General features: G+C 35.5%; 1 protein-coding gene across 1 annotated transcript; it reads right to left on the reverse strand.

Moving 5' to 3' along the window:
• On the reverse strand, positions 1 to 18,551 carry pins (G-protein-signaling modulator pins). Its single transcript, XM_089645829.1, has 10 exons — positions 18,397 to 18,551; positions 17,904 to 18,133; positions 16,719 to 16,997; positions 15,500 to 15,739; positions 14,510 to 14,774; positions 13,163 to 13,363; positions 12,444 to 12,709; positions 8,766 to 8,952; positions 7,709 to 7,849; positions 1 to 3,656 (listed from the first exon to the last, which is right to left on the reverse strand). Exons 1-10 carry the CDS (start codon positions 18,439 to 18,441, stop codon positions 3,603 to 3,605), a joined length of 1,908 nt encoding a protein of 635 aa, XP_089501955.1. The 5' UTR covers positions 18,442 to 18,551; the 3' UTR covers positions 1 to 3,602.
• Between the last annotated feature and the right edge of the window lie 4,624 nt (positions 18,552 to 23,175).

The raw sequence follows: 23,175 nt of genomic DNA on the forward strand, positions 1-23,175 counted from the left end.
AATAAGTTTATTATTTTATTATAACTGTTAACAAAATATTCAATATTTACGTTGCTTCATCAATAACGATAACCACACCTGCCTTAAAAAAGTGTCTTATTCGATATGATAAAACATTTTTACAGGCTGTAACAGTTTGAGACAAAAAATAATATAAGTAACTTGTATTACAATAACAGCACCAGTAGATTGGGCAAATGTCATTCACAATGAGCTCATCTACTACCTTCGAAACCAGAAACAGTAAAGTGTAATGTTAGTAATTGAAAACATGATTCTAATAAAACCCTTATTTTATTGCTTAAACAAAAAAAAAACAACTTTTCGTCACTATCATTCAATTAAATTTCATTGGAATATTAGTATAAATATATAGAAGTAATGGATTAGAACATTACATTATCCATATTAAGTGTAACCTAGTGCATAATTGTGCTTGATTGCTTTTACCAATCCAAACATTAATCATTTAATGGTAAATATTAATTATTTACTATAATATATTATAATTTACATTTATGTTATCATGTATTAAATTAAAAGAGTTTATTTCGAGTCTCAATATTAGTGGCATGAAAATAATAACTCCACGAAATGACGATACCGTCAATTCACAAGTAAATATTAGAACCATTGGTTAACTATGCATATCGTAAGGTTAACAATATTTTATTATATGTACTTATCAAATTAATGGTTAGGGTTTTTTAAAAGTAGTTCATATTACTAATTCATTAAATTCTAGGCTTTGGCACACTACTTCTAACCATATTGATTATTGGAATACATAAATATATAAAAGCAACAATATTGTTTACATAGTGCACCATCACAATTTGTAATAAAACCTCCCACTCCATGAATAACACTGAAACCTAACTTGTCCAGATTCCGCCCCAAATCACACTATGGCATTGCACGCACGGTACGTGATGAATAATGTAACTAGATAATCATTATTCTAAACTGCAATTATGAGATCCAATCTACTTATTTGTATGGACAATAATATGGACGATTAGTATCAATCTAGCTTCATTCATTAATGTACTTACTGTCATCACTCACACTTATCTAAGTGGAGAATTATCTATGGAGTAAGTTACTGTACGATGGATTCTTTAACATTATGGAAGAGAATATTTACGAAATCTCAAATGCTGAATATGCCTATAAAATGAATAATATGTTTATTTACAATCGAATTACAAGAAGGCATTACGAATGCCATGAAAAAAATAATTATTTGTGATTAAAGCTTATCTGTGTATACTGAAGGGAAAAGGATAAATAATTCATGATTGTGGTGATTCAGATAAAAATATGCCTTTATAATAAATATACTATCTCTAGTCATGGCCGTTTTCGATGAAACCTTTAAATAAATGTATTCAAACACCTGGTTCACTAACCTTATTTTTGATTTTAACTAAATGTATCAAAACCTCTTATAAGAGAATAAATTCATTGTTTTGAGAGCAAATAATATTTGTTATCTATCTAATATCATTGTTTTAGCACATTAAAGTCTCTTTAGTACATATTCTCACAAATAAAAACACAATATTGAAAGTCATAACTGGTTGTCATGTAAACTCCTCAACCATAGTCAACCGTATTTGGTGTTAGGATTCTCACCCTCAATCATTCAACAATACATATTATTCTAAGGATGACATAAGTTTTGAAGCTGAGAAATTTTGAACAGTAAAATGAAAATATTGTGACATTTAAAACTTATAAAATCCAATCATACGTTTAAGCACACATACACAAACTTTTCCCTCAGGGAGGGAATGTGAATTAAAAAAGTCACATTAACATATTGAAAAATATATACTTTTGAAGAACAGCTTTGAAATAAAAATTATCAAATATGGAAAATTTTCTATTGCCAGAGCAATAAGCATAGACACTATTGCCAGAGCAATAAGCATAGACACTATTGCCAGAGCAATAAGCATAGACACTAATATAATTTTATAAATTTTAAATATGCGCTTAACCCATTGACGGACAATTGCCAGAAAATAGAGGTTCATAATACGACACATGCTGTTGCATATGTCGCTGTACGACACATTATGTATGTTGTTGCATGACACAAAAGGTATGACGCTAACAAGAATAGAAGAGTTTGTGGCAGTTTGTGGGCATTGTGACACATAGAGACAATACTACAACACAAAACTTGACTTCCTTGTCTTTTGTGTCGTATCGCGTCCTCAACTAAAAGATGTTTATATTCAGTGGCGGCTCGTGACTTTTGAGTGTGATAGAGGGCTAAGTTTGAAAAAAATCGACATATTGATGCTGTTTAGTCCAAAAATTTTTTTTATATATTTTTCGATAATTCAATTTTATGTATGAATATTTTCAGGAAAATTCAGATTGGCCAAGCGCTGTACGGATATCCTGAAAATTCATATAAAAAACCGAATTAAAAAAAAAAAAAGACTTTTTCACAAAAAAATGGATGTTTCAGTAATGCCATTTTAACATTAGCACTCTAGTACACCCAAAAGTCACCAACTGCCACTGTTTTATTGTTTCTATACATTTTATTGCTAGGATATTTAACCTCACTAGGTGTTGAGATTTGTTAACATTATGTATGTTGTGTCACTTCACATCTCCTCTAAAAAAATGTCAATAGATGTTGGGTCATATTACATATCCTCTAAAAATGACCTCAATAGTCATGGTGTTTGTGAATGTGTTAAAATTTAAAATTATTGTTCCCTATTTTCATTTTACTTATAATTTTATTTTTTTATTTCCCCCTCAGGAAAATGTTTACTTAAATTATCTCCTTTTGTAAATAAGATCCAAATCATTCTAATAAATAATACCAGCGCACTTAGTATAATAATTTGTAGGTATGATTTATTTTCACACTAAAAAAGAAAACACAGGGATAGTCAGTTCCCTAACTGAAATCATGGCAGTTTTACATCCATCAGTGGAATAAAAAAATCTCCCTTTTGAGCAATATTGTATGGCAGCATTATATATAATGTAATCTTTTTCTCCAACTAGTGGAAGTAATAATGATTTAAAGTCTATGGACTGAAAAGTATTTGAATGTTAAATTGTGCGCTCCTTTTTCCAATATAATAATTATTAAAGCAACGCTCCTTTTCCCTTCAAACCAATAAAACTAACTTAAATTAATTTGTAAGGATATAGTTGACTTAACTCTATAAAGAACTACTCTATCATAATAACATGTTAAAATATCAAGCTCAGTCAGTATCGATAATAATAAAAACCAGAACATACCAACTCATGCACTTGAGCAATACTTCCTCTTGATATCAATGGAAGGAGCCAAGATGAACAAAGATTAGCTGTCATTAAAGATAACAATATTCAATGCTTATTTCGAGAGATTTCTAAAACTCCTTTTTTTTAGGGAAGAGAAATGATTATCTTTATAAAATTAGGGTTTACCATCCAAATATTGTAAAATTGGAAGCCAATAGTGCGCCACTTAACAATTACACAATACTTAATTGATAAGGGAGCATTTGATGCAAAGTAGGCCAACAATTTTATAACCGTACAAACCGTTTGAGCACCAACAATATCTCAGGGAGTCTCTACTTCTTGGCAGCCGTGGTAGGCTTGGTCAGTTTTGCATCAGGATGAGGAACCTAGAACAAGAGAAATAATGATGCTTTAAAACACAAATGAGATAAAAAGAATTTAGATCTCAATAACTTAGGTAATGCCGACGAATGAAGGAAGTGACAAAAAGAAATAGATGGGAAGAAAAAGATTGGAAATTACTTAGGATGGGTTTCATGATATTTTATCAAAATGAAAATCGAACAATTTTTAATTTAATTAATTTAAAAACTAGGTTTAATAGTTACCTATGTAACCTATTTAACCTAGTTTTTGTATCACTTTTCATGACTTTATATCACTTTTTGTAGGTGAGTTGAATTGTCAGTACATTTCTCACTCTTTAAATGATGTGCAAATTTTTGCTCAGTCAAACTTAGTTATAACGACCATGAGGGGACCGACATAATTGGCACCTTATAGCCATTACTTGTTATATCAGAAATAGGATTTTTTTAAAGTCTTATGTATCTGCCTACTTACTACATATCAATATATTTGACAGTAATATGTTTAAAAGATAGAGTAATTAAAAAAAATGTATTTTACATTTATTGATAAAATTTACAGTCAATGATTGTTTTAACGATTCCGCTTTCATGTTTCTCAATTTCTTCCCCAAAACACTAAATGCATTATACCTCTCATCAACTAGTTAGAAGCTTCTAAGAAAAATATCACTAAGTTGTTCATCATATTATCACTAGCTTGATGATAATCATTAGCTCCAATAAACTGCGTTCAGATGGATAATTAAGCACACATTGTAAGACTCAACAGGCTGTTTATTTCGATTGTAAACCCTCACTTGTCATAAATAGATCTAGCTAGCAAGATTGGCATTGGCTACAGTTATAAAATGTTATAATGAAGCATTCATTGGCATAATACGTCGGTAAACTTTTTCTTTGATAATTACAAATTAAGTTTTGTTAGCGTTCAGCGTCATAGTGATTTTTTTAAATGGTTCTGGTATCGTTAACCTTGCTTGAAAAACGTGTGTTGGATGCTTTAAGGACTATCATACCAAATCAAATTTTTAATTATACATATATTGTATACGTAAATAAAAATTATGCAAATAAGATGTTCAACTTTTTATTTATTTAATAATAAAAAAACCTTACAAAAAATTTTTATTTTGAATATCTGAATTTAGAGCCGGCCGCGACGGAATACGGCCGCGAATTCTCGTTTTACGCGGAAATATATCGCATTTTTACGAATTTAAATTCAGATATTTGATATAAAGGGCCGGCCGCGACGGAAAATTACCGCGAAATCTCGATTTACACGGAAATATATCGTATTTTTACGAATATCTCAATTTAAAGGGTAGGCCGCGACCGAAATCGGCAGCGAAATTTCGATTTACGATAAATATATAGCAATTTATCGCGAATATCTGAATTTAAAGGGCCCGCCGCTACGGTAATCGGCCGCGAAAATAAAGAAATAATTGGTATTAATACGAATTTACAACTAAAATACCACCCGGATTTGAAGAGGCGGCCGAGAAAATCGATTTTCGGCGTATTTTTTTTTTTTTTTCATAAAATTTTGAATTTCGTGGGAATTTGTTAATTTGAAATTTGATTTTTGATGTCCCGTGGATTTCGGATTAACGAAGTTCTACTGTATTTAGTAAGCCACTGCAGATTTAAAAAATTTGGTACAAAATTAATTCAGATTTATGAAATCTTATGATTTATTTTCGTAAAAATCGAATTTTTGAATTACATGTACCTACATACAAATTTTTATGCGCAGAAATAAAAAAAAATTCGAATTACGAATTAACGATTTCCGAATTAAAAAACTGTTTATAAAAAAAAAATTCTGGCAATTTTTTTGGCGAATATTTCGAATTATGTGGTTTTTCATATTATCGGGGTTCGAATTAAGGGAGTTCTACTGTATACTGTTATGTATGTTTCAACAAGCAGTTCTCTCCATGTTTTCCCCTATTCGGCAACTGAGTCCCAAAGAGCTGGTCTCAGGTTAGACAGGATGTTACACTATGCTAATAGGTGGTTACATTATGTCATATTGGCATTCAGCAAGCTATAAGTGGAAACAACTCCGAGAGACCTTCATCAAGTGTTAGGTAAGAAAACGGATACATAAAATTATTATACAGATGATACCAAACATACGTGCATCTGCTTACATACTTGTTTTGGATTTACAGCATCCCTCGTACTCTACATTTAATAGCTTTAAATTTACGATATGACGCACAGAGCCAATCGAAAATGTTATACATTTTCAATGCTCAAATATCTTCGTGAAACAGCGTCTCAGCATCATTGCATTTAATACACACGAAAACACAACATACGGCCTCGGAACAAGTCGTTGTATGCTTGAATATCCATGAACCGCATACACACATAGCAGCAGCAGTTTGGATGTTATCTTGTACCCAGTATCCAAAAAGCTGCAAAGAATTCGAATTTCGCACTTGCGTATTCTCTCCCGCCCGCCTAGGTATTTGGCCAGAGCATCCAACATGGAAAACACAACTTTAATGCTTATGCGCATAGTGCTCAGAATAGCGTACCTTGCTACGAATGTAGTGGATTTTCTTTACTTAGTGTTTGCATGATGCATTTTAACAGTTTGGCTTGACATTATTGATACAATGAATATCCATCAAATAGTTAATGCTATTTTTGTCAGTAAGTGCATCAATAAAACTAATATATGTACTTTTAGCTATTTGACCGAAATCATGGCCAACCCATAACGTCACTATTTCGAATGCGGCCTAGCGTATTTTAACACACGTCAAGCGGGCAAAAATAGGGTCCAGTTCAAAAAAGTTCAAGTGATTTTGCTATAAACCTCTACATCTTTGAGAAAATTATATATTTGAATGATTTTTTTTTACTAGTAGTCACCACAACCCGACTGAAGTTAAAGTCAGTTTTGGGCCATTTAGAGATGTTTTATGTGTAAAAATGTACATCTTTTATTAGATAACAAAAAATTTGGTTCTCACTTAGGCACAAATCATTACAAAACAAGAACGACTTATGCATCTCCAGAGCCATAAGTGTAAGGATTTATTACCCATCTACAGGTTTGGTATAGTTTTCTTTTGATTAAATATTCTTCCACACAAGAGACAAGAAGATAACAAAATGGGAGAATTGTATAATATTTTTTATACACATTTATAGTTGGGATTCTCACAAAAAGATTGGTATAAACAATATTTATATAGAAATGTCTTTACAGCCATTCAAGAAGGACTGGTGTAAAAGGTAGAACCACCTAAAGTTAAGTTAATTAGCAAACTTAACTTAGGCGATCTATTTGTATGTTATGTCAAACCTTAGAAAACCGTACTTTAACAAACTTTCAGTAGAGATCGAGACTTCAGCGCAGTTGTTTTTGTTTTAGATTGTTATTTCATGTATGTAAATTTTATTTCATGTGTGTATATTGCATTTCAGTATGAAAAACAAAAAAAATTATTAACAATAAATGCAAAACTTAAATTAATCATTAAAAAGTTTTACTTTGATGCCATTTGCAGTCTATTGACTTGGGAGTAATTGGTAAGTTAATCCTTGTAATGCCAGGCTAAAATGACAAATGGCACGCCGTGCATAAAAAAAAAATAATACAATGAAGAAATACAAATATTTTATAATATATTTTTCAGCTAAGCGTTCTTCTCTAGTCCAGGCTTTCCGGTAAATAAATACAGTTATATGACTTTTGAAAATCAGAACTAGGATTTTGCAATGTGCTTTTTCACAAATAAAATAAATATGTTTGCAAATGATGAAATACTATAAGTAGAATCATTTTTAAGACACATTATTTCATTACAAATGGATTTGCTGGCATTCAAGGGGTTAATTTACTGTGAAATAATATTAGGTTCAGCCAAATGTCTAATACTTCACTTTAGATGTCATAATGGTAAGGTTGAAAACGATGACCATTGTGTCGCTAAAGATTTGATTCCAGCAGAAGTTTTTAAAAGAATAAACCATAAGACCACTAAAGTGTTCTAAAGTCATGCTCATATTGTTCTTACGTCACTATTGCAAAAAAAAATTACCGTAGCTCTCTGGTCTTCCATTCGTCCTCCTTGTACGCGGACGACGAGAGAGAAAAAATCCTCGTCAGGGACCGTGCAAGCCGACCTGTTGATGGGGCGATTGGCGGGCAGCTCGGTGCGCTGTTCTTCCAACCGGGAGCCCTGACAAACAAAAACATGGTCATCAGCAAGTAGAATATTATATGGATAATTGATGGTAAGGGTATTTAAATGAAAAATTGTTATGAAAGGACAAATCAGGTGAGAATATCAACATCATTAAATTATTATCCTGAACATACTAGTTCCTAGAGACGAGGACGATAGGGACATATTGATTGAACAATCAGAAGTTACAAACTACAATAAATGTTCAATTAACACAATCACTGAGGGACAATATTACTTCACATGGGATAAATGTATTATGCCCACATATTTTAAAACGATGTGGAAACATGGGACATAAGAGCCAGCGAAAGGAAACAGATCGACAGAGGAAGAATGTTCAAGATACCATGGAAATTCGGGAGCACCAATCCCTCAATTCTAGAATTGTTATGCACCCTAAACAGGCTGTCAACTGTTTGTACACAACGCACGCTAAGATACTTTGGACACGGAGCTCACCAACTAAGAACTCAAAACTGGAAAAATTCAATCACTGGTATAGTGGAAGGCAAGAGAAGCAAAGGAAGATCACCGATGGAATGATCAAATATAACAGAAGTCCAGAACATCAACGTTTGTAGCTCTTCATTCAGCGCAGGACTTTGGTGGTGGTAATGGTGATTGCAAGGCAATTGGAGTGGAGATTTGTTTTTTTGCTGAGTACAATACAAGAGTCTCAACTGCTCTCAACCCCTGGAGTCAGTGAGACTATGGCTATTCAGATCTGTTCACCAAACACGGCTGTAGCCATTTCAAGCAACGTTTCAATTCTAAATGGTGGTCTTACACCAGGGCGATACTGAGAGTATCTTCCACTCTGGAACGATTACGATCCTCAGTATTGATGCAACAACTCAAGATGTTCATATAAATATGCACTTGAATTTAATAAAATAAAAGTACTTACTTGGACTCTAGCCAGCATATCTAGAAAATCGTCATCTGGTTTGTCCTTGTCTGTCTTCGGTTTAGTTTGGTTCAGTGGTTCAGACTGTATGAGATTCTTCTTGGTAGGATGCAGTGACGCCCTCTGGGAGTCCATGCGTTCCGATTGAAGATCCAATATCATCTCCAGCATGGCTTCACTGTTCGTGCTGCAATACAAAGAAAATCAAACTGCAGGCAACTGGATATGTATCAAGGCAGTATTATTGATAATATATTTTATAAAATCGCTTCATTATTCGCTCTTTGTATTCAGGCACATTTATTTTACGCATTTTGCCTACTCTGGAAATCCTGTTTGGCCTGAAGATTTGTATATTTACACTTTATATATTTCTAATTAATAGATGAGGTGCTCTAATGAAGCTTTCATCTCTTACAGTATGTTAGTGACCGCTGTTATTACTTAGAATTTTCTGATAAAAAAGGTTAAATAATTGTGTAGACATTATTCATAGATTGACATTAGAAACCATTAAAAAGTGGAAAACATGACTTGCATTTAAGGTTAATTGTCTATATTTTTGGCTTCGTTCATTGCACTGAGTTAAGAATTTACTATAAGAGTGCAGCCACATGATTAATTAAATTAAAATGATTAAAACAAAGAATAAGTTTGAATTTAAAATACTATCTAATAATTTAAGATAATCTTTCTATGAAACACTTCACATAAATTGAAAGAAAATGTATTAAATCAGACATTTAATTTTTAACAAAGAATTAAAACAATGTAAGGAAAAACTTATAAAATCTTAAGATAGAAAAATTTCTATTGCGCTAGCAAACATTGACAAAAAAAAAGTTGTCAAGCGATATCGCTGAAATGTTCAAAATTAGTTCTTATTAGTACCAGGAGTGCTAAAGAGTGGTTTCAATGGTAGAAGTCAGGGATCCCCGAGGAATACTTAACGCAATGTCTCTGCACCGGAATGATAGTCAAATTATAGTCGATATAATGTAGCTTTCTAACAGTAACATTGTGGTATACAGTAATGAATGGTGGAAGAAGTAGGAGACGCCTGAGAAAGACATTAGCCATAGGGAAGCATAGACTGATGTCCTTGTCAAGTGTGTATGTTGATCAAATTTGAAAATTTTCAGGATGGGTTGTTTCAGAGAATTTCAACAATTCTTCAAATTTAAAAATTAATTTTTAAGTTCTGTGAAAGATTTTCTGTTATTATTTCAGTTCTGTCAAGCAACTAGCCAATAATGATATAATAACAGAACTTGAACAGGACTTTCACAGAACCCGAAAATGAATGTTTAAATTTGATGAATTGTTCAAATTCTGTGAAACCACCCATCCTAACGGTGAGTTATTCATTATTTCTAGTGTGGGAAATAATCCCAGTTTTTGTTCGCTTCATTATTATTCAGAAATAACAATCTTTTAATTACATATTACATTTGAAATAACTCCATAATAATTCATACAAATATCAGTAACACATTAATTAATTATGCAAAATAAGAATAAATAAAATAACAGTACTACATAATGTTAAACAACGATATATGTACAGTAGAACCCCGTTAATTCGAACCCCGATAATTCGAAAAAACGCGTAATTCGAAATTTTCGCAAAAAAAATTTCCGCTGAAAAATTTTTTCATACAAAATTTTTTTTAATTCGAAATTCGTTAATTCGTAATTCGAAATTTATTTTTGTCCGCGCACGAAAATTTGTTCATGTAATTCGAAAAAAATTGATTTTTGCGAAAATAAATCATAATATTTCGTAAATCTGAATCTAAAAGTCAGCCGTGGCGGTAAAACGCCGAAAAATGTATTTTTACGTGGTTATACATCGTCCTAATTAGTATTATTATTTTGTAAATCTGAATCGATTTACACTGGAATGTCGTATTTTTTCAAATTTATTTCGAATATCCGAGTTTAAAGGGCCGAGAAAATACATTTTACGCGGATATATGTCGTAGTTTTACGAGTTTACGCCAAATATCTGCATTTAAAGGGTCGGCTGCGACGAAACTCGGCCGCGTAATTTCGATTTACGCGTAAATATATCGTATTTTTACTAACTTTACTTCGAATATCCGCGTTGAAAAAATACGGCGCGACGGAAATCGGCCGAAAAATTTCGATCCATGCCGAAATATGACATATTTTTACGAATTTACTTCAAATATCTGAACTTAAAAGGCCGGCCGCGACGAAAAACTGCCGACAAAATTCGATTTACGCGGAAATATATCATATTTTTACGAATTTATTTCGAATATCTGAATTTGAAGAGCCGGCCGCGACAGAAAATTACCGCGAAATCTCGATTTACGCGGAAATATATCGTATTTTTACGAATATCTCAATTTAAAGGGTAGGCCGCGACCGAAATCGGCAGCAAAATCTCGATTTACGCGTAAATATATAGCATTTTTACGAATTTATAGCGAATATCTGAATTTGAAGAGCCGGCCGCGACGGAAATCGGCCGAAAAATTTCGATCCATGCCGAAATATGACATATTTTTACGAATTTACTTCAAATATCTGAACTTAAAAGGCCGGCCGCGACGAAAAACTGCCGACAAAATTCGATTTACGCAGAAATATATCACATTTTTATGAATTTATTTCGAATATCTGAATTTGAAGAGCCGGCCGCGACGGAAAACGGCCGTGAATCCTCGTTTTACGCGGAAATATATCGTATTTTTACGAATTCAAATTCAGATATTTGAAATAAAAGGCCGGCCGCGACGGAAAATTACCGCGAAATCTCGATTTACGCGGAAATATATCGTATTTTTACGAATATCTCAATTTAAAGGGTAGGCCGCGACCGAAATCGGCAGCAAAATCTCGATTTACGCGTAAATATATAGCATTTTTACGAATTTATAGCGAATATCTGAATTTACAGGGCCGGCCGCTACGGCAATCGACCGCGAAAATAAAGAAATAATTGGTATTAATACGAATTTACAACTAAAATACCACCCGGATTTGAAGAGGCGGCCGAGAAAATCGATTTTCGGCGTATTTTTTTTTTCATAAAATTTCGAATTACGTGGGAATTCGTTAATTCGAAATTTGATTTTTGATGTCCGCTGGATTTCGAATTAACGAGGTTCTACTGTACATAACAGAAAGATCAATCATATTATTTATTAAATACAATATTTAGCAATATATTGTGTATGCCTCAACTCGCGCTGCGATACCCATACCATCAAACAGATAATCCCTAGGTGTGAGATTTACATCGATTTGAAAGAAAATTGATGGCACCACCTTACACAAGACCTTTTTACTCCTAGGCCTTCGACACGCCCAATAAAATTGATTACCTGTTCAGGAAAGGACTTCAAATTTTGACAATATTTTATCAATTTCACTATAATAAGATAAAATTGACCTTACTTCGGTCATATAAACGCCTACAACACAATTCGAACAGGTTGTCGCTGCAGTGGTAACAGATAAAAATCGCAAATAACAACAATTACCACAGGCATGATTGAAAACTTTTCATTTTTTCATTTCCAAAATGTGCCCCAATAGTTTGGGACCCTCTAAAAGAGTTTTTTTCTATTTTGCAATGCATCGCCTTAATTGCCAAATAAATTTGACCAAAACAATATTCAGCGAGTATTCGGTAATCATCCATACCTGACATTGTGTTTGGTGTCATTGCTGGCGGACCTTTGCAACTTGGTGAGCTTCATACTGGAGTGCTTGCGGGCCTGATTGGCTTTACCAACTTGCGCTAGAGTGGCTCGCTGGTCGTCCATGCGCTCTGACTGGCAGCGGGAGAGCAGGTCGAAGAATGACTCTGCAGGGCCGGCGTCCTCGGACTGCATCTTGGTCAACTTCTTGGATGCCATTGTCTTGGAATGTTCCGTATTTTGCGATGCGTTCTTTGCATCTGGTGTGAGCTGAAAATGATACAGACATGGTAAGGATCATATTCATAAAGCATATTTTAATTTGGCTTATTCTTACAGATGTGAAATGAGGACAGAAAGAAGAAGGCTGAAAAGCAAGATCATTTTCATATTATTAAAACTTGGATTTGTCTCCTGAGGTTACCATCCCTGAACTAGAGCATTGTTTAATTCAATTAGAGTATGGCAAACAAGTGAGGAATTGAAAGATATTTAATAGCTGCATTGGGAATCCAGAACCACACTGGATCACTTCACAATAAAATCACTTCGGCAAAGCTGCCTGCAGTACCCAAAAGCAAAGCACAATCTTTAATTTTCCAAACTCTACCCTAATTGACTCGGGACTTAGCTTAGGATTAGCTTTCATTAGGATTTAGCTTTCAACTAGATTAAACCGGAGCAAGCTAAGTAGTCAGATTATAAAGATGCATTTTTATTTACCTGGAGTAAACTGAGTTGTTCCATGGATTGTCTTCTAACGCGCATGGCCATGATGGGGTCACACGTAACTCCCAAATTCACTCCACTCATATCATTCGTACCCTCAGCATCTTGGCTGGGGTCGATAGGAGGAAGTCCTAGCACTTTCCTCAAGTCGCATATATTTAGCTGGGCTGTAGCAAGTCCCAGCGAATCACCCAACTGAAAAAAAAAATTTTAATAAATAAATAATGAAACTTCCGTTTTGTAAAAACAAGACATCTTTGCCGACACGCACCCTTAGAATGAGAGTTGAAAGAGGGAATACCTAAATAGACTATGGGCCATCGACTGAACCCTTTGAGATAGGAGGCAAGTAGGTCACTGGAGTCTATGGAAAAGGTTGTTACCAAGTCAGTGAGCGAACCGTACCCACCTTCTTCAAAGAAGACCCTGAAGAAAATAATTTCCCTCAGGGCCTACGTCATCTTTGGGGATGATGTGTGGTGGGTCTTTTCAAGGAAATGAAGGAGCGGAAGTTCTGGGAAGGAAAAAGGTACGAGGGGTGGGTAGGAATCTATGAGCCAGTGTGTCCAGGAGTGACAAACGTATGAATCCATCCCTCCCGCTGCGGTGCAAGACGATGGGTTGAGAGACCAGCCGGGTCGCTGGGTTGAGAAGAGAGTTTCCGAGTTATCTTCAATCACAATTATTCAGCTTCATAAATTTAGGGGTGACAGCGTTAAGCTTCTGTTTTTCGACACAGGGTCACCAATCAGTTAGGTTTAAATTCAAAATGCAGTAATGTATATTATATAATGTTTTGTATATTCACAGCCTACGAAAAAATTCAGTGGCTGAAATGCAGAACTTTATATTTTGGTAACTAGACTGGGCACTTGAATAAAGATAGACACACTGAAGACCTGTTGTCCCAACAAGATGTCAGTCAGTCCACTCGCTTGTTAGACAGTCAACATGCGGGTAGAAGGCAATTTGTGTCCATATTTCAGTTTTGTCTCAAAAATCGGTTCCTCTTTAGGTAAAATTCTACACCTTTTGAATTTTGTTCTTCACTATTTACACTCTTCACTAATTTGAAAGAGAATCATTATTTTACAAATATGACACAATACAGAGCAACTTAACTATGGCCTTTGAGATGCCAGCAGTCACCGAATTTCAAGTCGTAATACTTGATAAAAGAAACATTGTAAGTCGAAATCGAATCGAATAGAGCAATATGTCCAGCAAAATCCAGAGATACTGACGAATAGAAGTATCATCATGCGTAATTGCATGATCGGCACCCGGGACACTCCCCTCATCACCCACAAACGCGTGAATAGCAATCAACCTGTTAAGCACCTGTTTGGAGATTTGATAATGCTTCTGCGCAAAGTAGAGTGCGCGTTCGTGATTTCCGAGCGCAGCGTGCGCATTTCCGAGTGACCAGCTGGCACGGCCCTCGCCCACTAGGTCACCGAGCTGGCGCGCTGCGGCCAGGTGGCGACTATGGTACTGCACAGCCGTGTTAAACTCGCGCAATAGCGTGTAAGTGTTGCCCAGCGAGTAGCATGCCTGCGCCTCCACCGCTACGTCACCCAACTCCTGAGCCAACACCAGGGTCCGTCTAGAAATTGTAAAGATTTATAAAAACAAAATTTTAAATGGTATTATTGATTCACCTACTCTACTGCAACTCATTCCCTTCAATATCCCCTCGCACAGACTCAGAAATAATGAACTGCTCTTCCTCAACCATCATTCGACAAATTATGGATATTATTCACCACTGTCCAGAATGTGTAGACTGGTCAACTCAAGTCAAAACTTTAACTTTTTTGGGATAAGTCTGAATGATTTTTGCCAGTCGCTAAACAAGTGACGGAATATTATAAGTGTCCTGTGGTCCTGACCCACGGCATAGTCTTGACTTGAGTTTGACTTGTCACTTTATTTTCTTATATTATATCTGCCTTATGTCTTTGCTTTCATGTACCTTTGTCTACTCCTGTATTTTTCATTTTACTGTATTCGTGTTATTATTTTGTAATTTGGACGATGTCCGTTAATAAATAAATAAATAAAAACGAAAACATACAGTGTGGAAGCACGGTTTATTCGTGCATACATTCATTTTCAAAAGTCATAATATCGTATTTATTTACAGGAAAGCCTCATAAGACTATTTTTAACTTATTTTTATTGTGAAGAATGCTTATTTGGCTGGAAAATATAATAAAACTCGAGAATTTTTTTGTATTTCATTATACAATTAAATGAAGATAAGCGAAAAGTTTGTTAGCAAATCATTTTATCAAAATCTCAAATAGAAATAATATTTAAAAAACATACTTGTAATGCTCAGCTGCATTTTCAAACTGCCCCAGGAAGATGTGGGAGTTGCCAAGGTTGCTGTTGGCTCGTCGCTCGGCCGCCTTGTCTACAAACTTGTTCGCAATCTCCAGGCGCTCCGTGTGGTACTGGATGGCCCGGCCAAAGTCACCCAGCAGGTAGCATGTGTTGCCCAAGTTGCCGCAGGCCCGACCGCACGCCTGCTCATCACCTAATTCTTTCATCAAAGCCAAGTTGTCTCTGGAAAAATGAAAAATAAGAAATATATATGTCTAATAATATAACAACGGTGAAGATCCAGAGAAAATGATGATTCATCTGTCTGGCTACTGCAGTGATTTGGTGTCCTTCATTTTTATTGAAAATCATTCACAAATTTATACCTACTTATGAGAAATGCGAATCAAACCTGACAGTCAATTGATTCTAGGAAATTATTCACCTTATAATGGTCACCCACACAATGTACATGTGGAGAAAAAACAAATTGTCTGTGTGGCTTGGGTGGATAGTAACCTGACTTACGGGTTAAGTTTTTTCTTTAATTGAACTAAACAAATATTTCCTGTTGAACTACTTTTATCCGTTATATCAATAACTTTAAACACATTTTAACAAAACCACCATTAGATAGAATATTATAGGGTATCACTGAAACCAAACAGTCTCAATAACCGAAAATCAAGGAAAATCTATGAACACACAGGAGCCCTCCTTAATCTATATGTATGCAACTGGGGAGGATTTTTTTTTTTTTTTTTTTACAGTATTACCGCACAAGAGTCCCAACTGCTCCCGTCTGGAGCCAGTGAGACTATGGCATCCCCAATTGGGGTATGTTGTGAGGCTGAGGGTATTGGGGAGGGGAGGGAGATGGGGAAGAGGAAGGTGAGGAAGTACCTGGCTATTCAGATCTGGTCACCAAACACGGCTAAAGCCATTTCAAGCAACGTTTCAATTCTGAATGGTGGTCTTACACCAGGGCGATAATGGATAATGTCATTAAAACAGTTCACAGAACCAAGAGTTATTTGAAATACTACAACTCGGCCAGATTCATATGAATAATTTGGGGATAACAACGAACCTACTGGGATAGGGATTGCTGGAAATAAGGCAATTAATAGACAGAAAAGAAGCACCATCATCAAGAAGTGGTGGCACATAGGCACAAAAGCCAGTTATTGGAAGCAACATTAAATATAATTGAAATACTCACTGGTAATAAGAGACAGCCTGGTTGAGGCAGTCACGCACCTCCTGCGGGAAATGGCCTGGGTCGTTCTGGCCCACACGGCCCAGCTGCTTGCCCTGAGCGTGGTACACATTGCCCAGGTTGTACAGCGCGCGCCCCTCGCTCAGCCTGTCTCCAAGTTCGCGCGATATCTCCAGGTGCCGCTTGCAGCATGCCACGGCCTCGCTGAACTTGCCCATCACCTTGAGTGTGTTGCCCAAATTGCCAGACGATTTCGCCTCGCCTAATTTGTCACCCATTGTTCTAAAAAATACAAATAAAATTTACATAATCATCGGTATTGAAAAATATATTTTTTTTATGTGACAGGTATTTTTAGTCTTGTCTCTCTCATGAAGTAACATCAAATTTGGTTGCTGTAATCAAATGCCGAAGATTTTTTTTTTGACCCATATAAACTATCTCAGTCAAAGTTTTGGGACTAGCCCATGACAAGGGATCAAGTCTGTTACTTAGCGCTCTTACCGTAGCCGTTGACTATGTATTTTGACAGTTCTGGCAAATTTGAGGCTTAGGCTACAGTCTACTCTCGAGAAACGCATCAATCTATGTTTAATCTAAAAATTTTCAATCTGTACTAACATGTAATAATTATTATCAGTGGACAGAATTTGTTTTGCTAGGGGATACCTCATTCATAACTAGATCACTGAAACTGGTGTGAAAGTGTAATTCAATCACTATCTAAGTCGTTTTGTTTCATAATTTGTATACATATATTAAATGTTTTCATGCAACGTAGGCTATGTATAATAAGGGAAGCAAAGCAGATGAACCATAGTTTGAAGGTCTATTTTCAAGGCGGACAATTTATTAAATTAATTTATCCAGTGTATACAAATTGAAGCCAGGTAGGCCCGGTTCAGGATTTGGAGGAATAATATAATAAGCGAAAATAACACAAGGACAGTGATATTATGTCTGACAATAATGTTTTGTATTACCAAAACAATTCATTTACGCACATTCTTCAGTTGACAGTTTTGCAGGGCGGGGTCAGTCTTTTCAGAATTATTTCTAATCAAGGTAGTTAGAATTATAATGAGTATGCAAAGCAGTACGGATGAATCAACAGGGTAATTGGTAGTTTAGAAACCAGGTCAGATAGAGAAAAGCGTGTGCAGATGTCTGATTTGATGGCTGACTTACCTGGCAAGTGTCAGATCGTGTTTATGATATTGCATAGCCTTGTTGTAGTCCCCAAGGTAGAAGAAAGCGTTCCCTAGCTGGCTGTAGATGGCACTGAGGGTCCGCAGGTCGTCCGTGCCCGCCTGGATCGCTGCTTGGAAGAAGGCCACTCCCGCGCGACAGTCGCCGGCCTTGCACAGCCGTTCTCCTTCTAGGGCGAGCTCTAAACACATTGAGCCTCCATCGCAACTCTAAACATCCCAAACAATACAATCATTAATACACTCCCCCAAAAGGCAATCATATTAACACATACGAGGTGACTCATTCATCTGCATGACGTGATTCACAGCATCGCTCACTTGTATTAACTAATAAGCCACCTATTGAATGTGTAAAGCTAAGATTAAACGCTTGGCTTCGAGCAAGGATATTTTCAAAACAACACATTATTTATTGTTGAAGTTTGCCAACAATAATATGAAAACATCTAATTATTATGATGAATGAATACCTGATTATCACCCGTCAAATTTTCAGCACTAGCACTTAATGACATTATAACTCAACAAGAAAGAAATAATATCAAATAACATAAATATATACTTAAAACTCCCAAATAACAAATAAAACAGAATAACCGACAGAACAGAGCAAAATCCGTTAAAAGGCGGAAATGTAAGATGGCGCAGCTGTACATTAAAACAAAAAAAGTATTGCCCGCGACAGGGACGCTGTACGTAGGAACTTTGTTTATCAAAAATCCGGGGTCACTTGTGTTATTACTTATTTACGTAACTACACTTTTATTAAATTTTTTATACGATGGAAAATGTATTAAAAAAACTGTTTTGTCTATTCTTGGCACTCAATAAATATAACGAATTGGAATGAATTATTAAATGTATCCCTTGGCGAGAGAAGAGGGGAAGGAACAATTTTAAAAAGTAAAAGTAATTAGAAATAATAATTTCAGTGGCATATACTAATATTAGACGGGGTGTTTCTTTGTGTAACTCTGGTTCAATAATCTCTAGAACTGGGTTTTCGTTTGATTTTCAACATTGAAACTGGTTGTCGGAACGATTCAGACACACAGTAAAATAAGTACATACCAAAATTATTTTAATAACAATTCTATGTATGAAATACGTAATAATTTTTTTTTATATTTTGATAGATATCGTATTCGTAAAGTTTGCTAACGGCAAGTGCTAACGATTTTCAGGTAAATTTAAAATCGTCTTACAGATCGGCTGAGGTAAATGTTTTTTATAAATGCTTTCAGTTTCACAGATCCTACAATTATTATAATATCCCTTAAGTACGAGGTAAAATAATATATTTAAACACTTTTTTTTTTCACATATAGAATTCTTTGGGAAAATGTTATTTCTTCAAAATGCAGTTATTATTGTTGCACTAGCAGAACACCTGTTATGTGTTTTTTTGTTGGTAGTTCCTGCAATGTAGAAAAAGTATCTGAAAGTAGGGTTATTCCTATTGATATTTGCCCCCTTCTACGTATATACGGATAATACGGTGGTCATTTTTGGGGGTGCTGTGTGGAGGGTCTTTTTAAGGCGCCGATAATTTGTTTCACGTAATTTTTTTTCCATCATATCCCTAATTGAGGTAGGTATGTGGTGTGGGTGAGGGGAGTGGAATATTAATTGTTTCATTCACAACCTTCAATCCTGTAGTATTTTCTTAATCGGAGATATTTTAGTATTGTTTGGGTGTGAAATTTATTTTTGTAATTGTTTATTAAAAAAATATAATGTTACATAATTTACAGAAAATATAGTAATACTTATTTCACCTATTTTTATACATTAGATGTACCACCATAATAAAGCTGGGCTTTTGTTTATGGCGTGTTAGTTGTGTCCTCAATATGTATCATTTTGACACCTAGCAGGCCCCCTCCGACGTTGGGGCCCTGTGGAAAATTTGGTTTCTTATTTTTCTATGTCCTCAAAGTGTATCAGTTTTATAGTATCCCCAAAGATTAAAAGTTATTTTTTTAGGACGTTATTTCCTATTGGAACTTTCTGGGGGAGTTAATTTAAAAAAAAAAATTGCCTGGCCGGTGCGCCTCACCCTCAGGTTGTGGCCCTAGGCCTGGCCTCTCGAATCTAGACGGAAGTCCGGCCCTGACCAAGACGACCCGTTACTTTTTACATTTGACATAAAGATTTCAGATTAGTAGATTTGTCGCCAGTTATAAACGTCTTTCTTTTATTTTATTTTTTGTTCACCAATTTGTCTAGGGGGGGGCAGCTGCCCCTCTCTGCCCCCTCCTGCTGACTCCCATGGGTAGATACCTTCCTAACCTATGCCTATACTTATTTTATTTTTTGGTATAACTTAATGAGTTAAACCTCAAATTGGAATATTTAATTATTGAAGACAATATTTGAGAAAATATACTGTCACCGTTCGAGTCCTAGATGTGACTTTCTTTTTCAAATTTTCGTTTAGGAATCGCTAATACTGTCTTCAATAAGACTAAAACTTAATTAAAATGGATGTGCAGTACTGCTGTAAAGTATCACAATGGCGTATTTCATTATAATGTTGTTATTTCCACCCGGACCGCTTAGCAGCGACGGATTCCCACTTTCCATCTAGACATCGAGGGTTCAGTCATCAGCTCTCTAAATCCACCGTCATTACACATTACATATTTTCAACTTATAATTATGGATTCGAGTGTAATTCAAATAGTAACAAACAGGTACCGAATCATTACTAACCCGGAAATGTTTATCTGTATTCAGTTTCAGCAATAGCAATAAATAGGTTATATCAAGACTTAACTGAGTGAAGAGTGAACAAAAGAGGAAAGAAGCATCCTACAAGAGCAAAAAAATCAGAAAGGTCATTTTGAAAACTTAACAACGTACGAGGATTATTTTTATCTAACTAATAATGAGTAGGTACAGGGCCGGCCCTGAGCCATACGGCGCCTGACGCTAGTAAAAACCTCAATGGCACTGTATTATAATGGTAGAAAAATACAAAATTTCAGCGAGCTAAACCATGAATTGCGGGAAATAGTCCAGTCAATGGGGAGTTTTACCTTGCAAAAGGTTAGGTAGTAGCGATTTTGATATATGTTGTTAAGATTGGGACTCTAAGGAAAAAAAAAAGTTTTCGACCTTGGGAGGGTCGAGCTCGACCCGCCATCTTGGATTGAAGGTGCCAAAATTTGTTTTTTTCAAAATAATTGTGAAGTGGTCGTTTTTACAACCAAATTGTTGAAGGCAAACTTAAAGACAACTAAATTACCTACATTTTTTGTAGAAAGTTATTTTTTGTAAGTCTAATAGATAACGAGTTACAGTGGCGGAAATGTGAATATTTTTCTAAAAAATGATGAAATTCCCAACATTGTAAATTTTTCGGGTTATTCATTACATAATTATAATAATTTTGTTAACTCATTTCCACACCACCATGAGGTAGAGAACATGTCGAATTTTTTTTATTGTGGTATCCCCAGTAGGTCTACTTCACAGATTATTATTACTATGAATTATGTTACTATAAATTATGTTACTTAATAACAGTCTTCGTCATCAATGTCATCATCTAACTCATTGCCTGTGATACTGAGATTCTGGGCTTCCATTGACAAAATCTCTTCTTCTTCGTCCTCGACATCGATGTGAACCTCTGGCGAATTTCGGCATGTTTGACCATTACAGCACCCACATACAATAGAACACTTCAATCCAGCTTTCCTGCAGCTACATGCAACGCCGCATCCTTTTTTACAATTGCATGAAATAAATTTTAATAAAGTCTCGGGTGCTGGTTTCTTTGTCATTCTTAATGGAAAAAGCCCGTTGGTGTCACGTTTCCAGCCCCAGTTTTCTGGATTTTTTTGGATTCCATACCATTTTTGGACTTGATGGTTCGTTCTAAATGCATGGTACCGTGCAGCGTCGTTCGTTGGTGGTAAAGAGGCAAGATTGAATTTGCTTTTTGTTGTCGACTTTGCGAAACGTTTGTAGCGGACTTCTTCCAAGGTTTCCTTATCCATGTCACCCCCGTACAAAGCAACAAGGAAGCGTGTTCCTGCAACTGCTATGTCTTCTGGTGTTGCATCATGTTGTTTGAAGATTCCTATCATGGCATTGAGTCTTGTGTCGTTTTGCACAAGCGAACAAAATTTTGTTTTTCCTTGGTTGAAGAAGGACGATGTTGTATCGCAGCCGCTAAAGGCATGAAGAAACAGAATATTCTCAGCCGCCTCTTTGTATTTCACACTATTCGCGGAATACAGTCTTTCAAAAGTTTTGCCTCTCCCAGGTTTGCGAAGATATATACTAATTTTGGGTGGTACATATGCTGTCAGCAGAACTAGGATCTCCTAGTTCCAACATCTTCGCCAATAATGAAAACAGCGTCATATGATGAACACAAGGAAATCGCAGTACTGACAATCAACTCATCAGCATCTTCTTCAGCCTGCTTAACTGTAAAATCATCCTGTATAATATCGCTTTGTAAGCATCGAAATCAGACGGACTTTTTTATTTTCATTGGCTAAAAATCGTTCTTGTGAAACTTGAACTGGCATTGTTTCATCGAAAAGAACATCTGCAGACATGAGCATCCAGGCAACGTCCTGTAACCAGGACTCAATCAGTGTTGCCAAGTCAGCTGTAGACTAGGATCCCACTATAACAAATCAACGTCATCGAGCAACACGGATGATGCTATATAAGTATATTGTAACGTAGAAATACGTTAAATTGATATTGTGTAATATGTTAGTACAAAATTTATCAAGAAAACTGGAGTTTTACAATTTTTTGTCAAAATTTTCTTCTTTCAACCGCTGTAACTCGTTACCTATTAGACTTACAAAAAAAAACTTTCTACAAAAAATGTAGGTAATTTAGTTGTTTTTAAGTTTGTTTTCCGCAATTCGTTTGTTAAATCAACCACTACATAATTATTTTGAAAAAACCAAATTTTGGCACCTTCAATCCAAGATGGCGGATCGAGCTCGACCCCCCCAAGGTCGAAAACTTTTTTTTTTCTTTAGAGTCCCAATCTTAACAACATATGTGAAAATCGCTACTACCTAACCTTTTGCAAGGTGGAGCCCTTTTTTATCCCCCACTGACTGGACTAAAAGGAACAAAAGCAACCACAAGCGGTGTGTCGCACCGTTTTGTTTAGTTTATACGCATCCTTAGGTGTTAGGTTAGGTTAGGTTAGGTTACTTGGCACCTTGGCGCCATTGCAAGTCGGCGCCTGGAAAGGACAATTGCAG

Source organism: Hesperophylax consimilis, chromosome 23 (genome assembly GCF_061612785.1).
Source record: "Hesperophylax consimilis isolate HC1 chromosome 23, BYU_Hcon_1.0, whole genome shotgun sequence".
NCBI lineage: Eukaryota > Metazoa > Arthropoda > Insecta > Trichoptera > Limnephilidae > Hesperophylax > Hesperophylax consimilis.

Coding starts and splice junctions, on each gene's coding strand:
- pins (XM_089645829.1), bottom strand. CDS start 18,441: ATGTCATTAAGTGCTAGTGCTGAAAATTTGACGGGTGATAATCAG. Junction 15,740..16,718: donor CAGGCTGTCTCTTATTACCA/GTGAGTATTTCA, acceptor TCATTTTTCCAG/AGACAACTTGGCTTTGATGA. Junction 14,775..15,499: donor AATGCAGCTGAGCATTACAA/GTATGTTTTTTA, acceptor TACAATTTCTAG/ACGGACCCTGGTGTTGGCTC.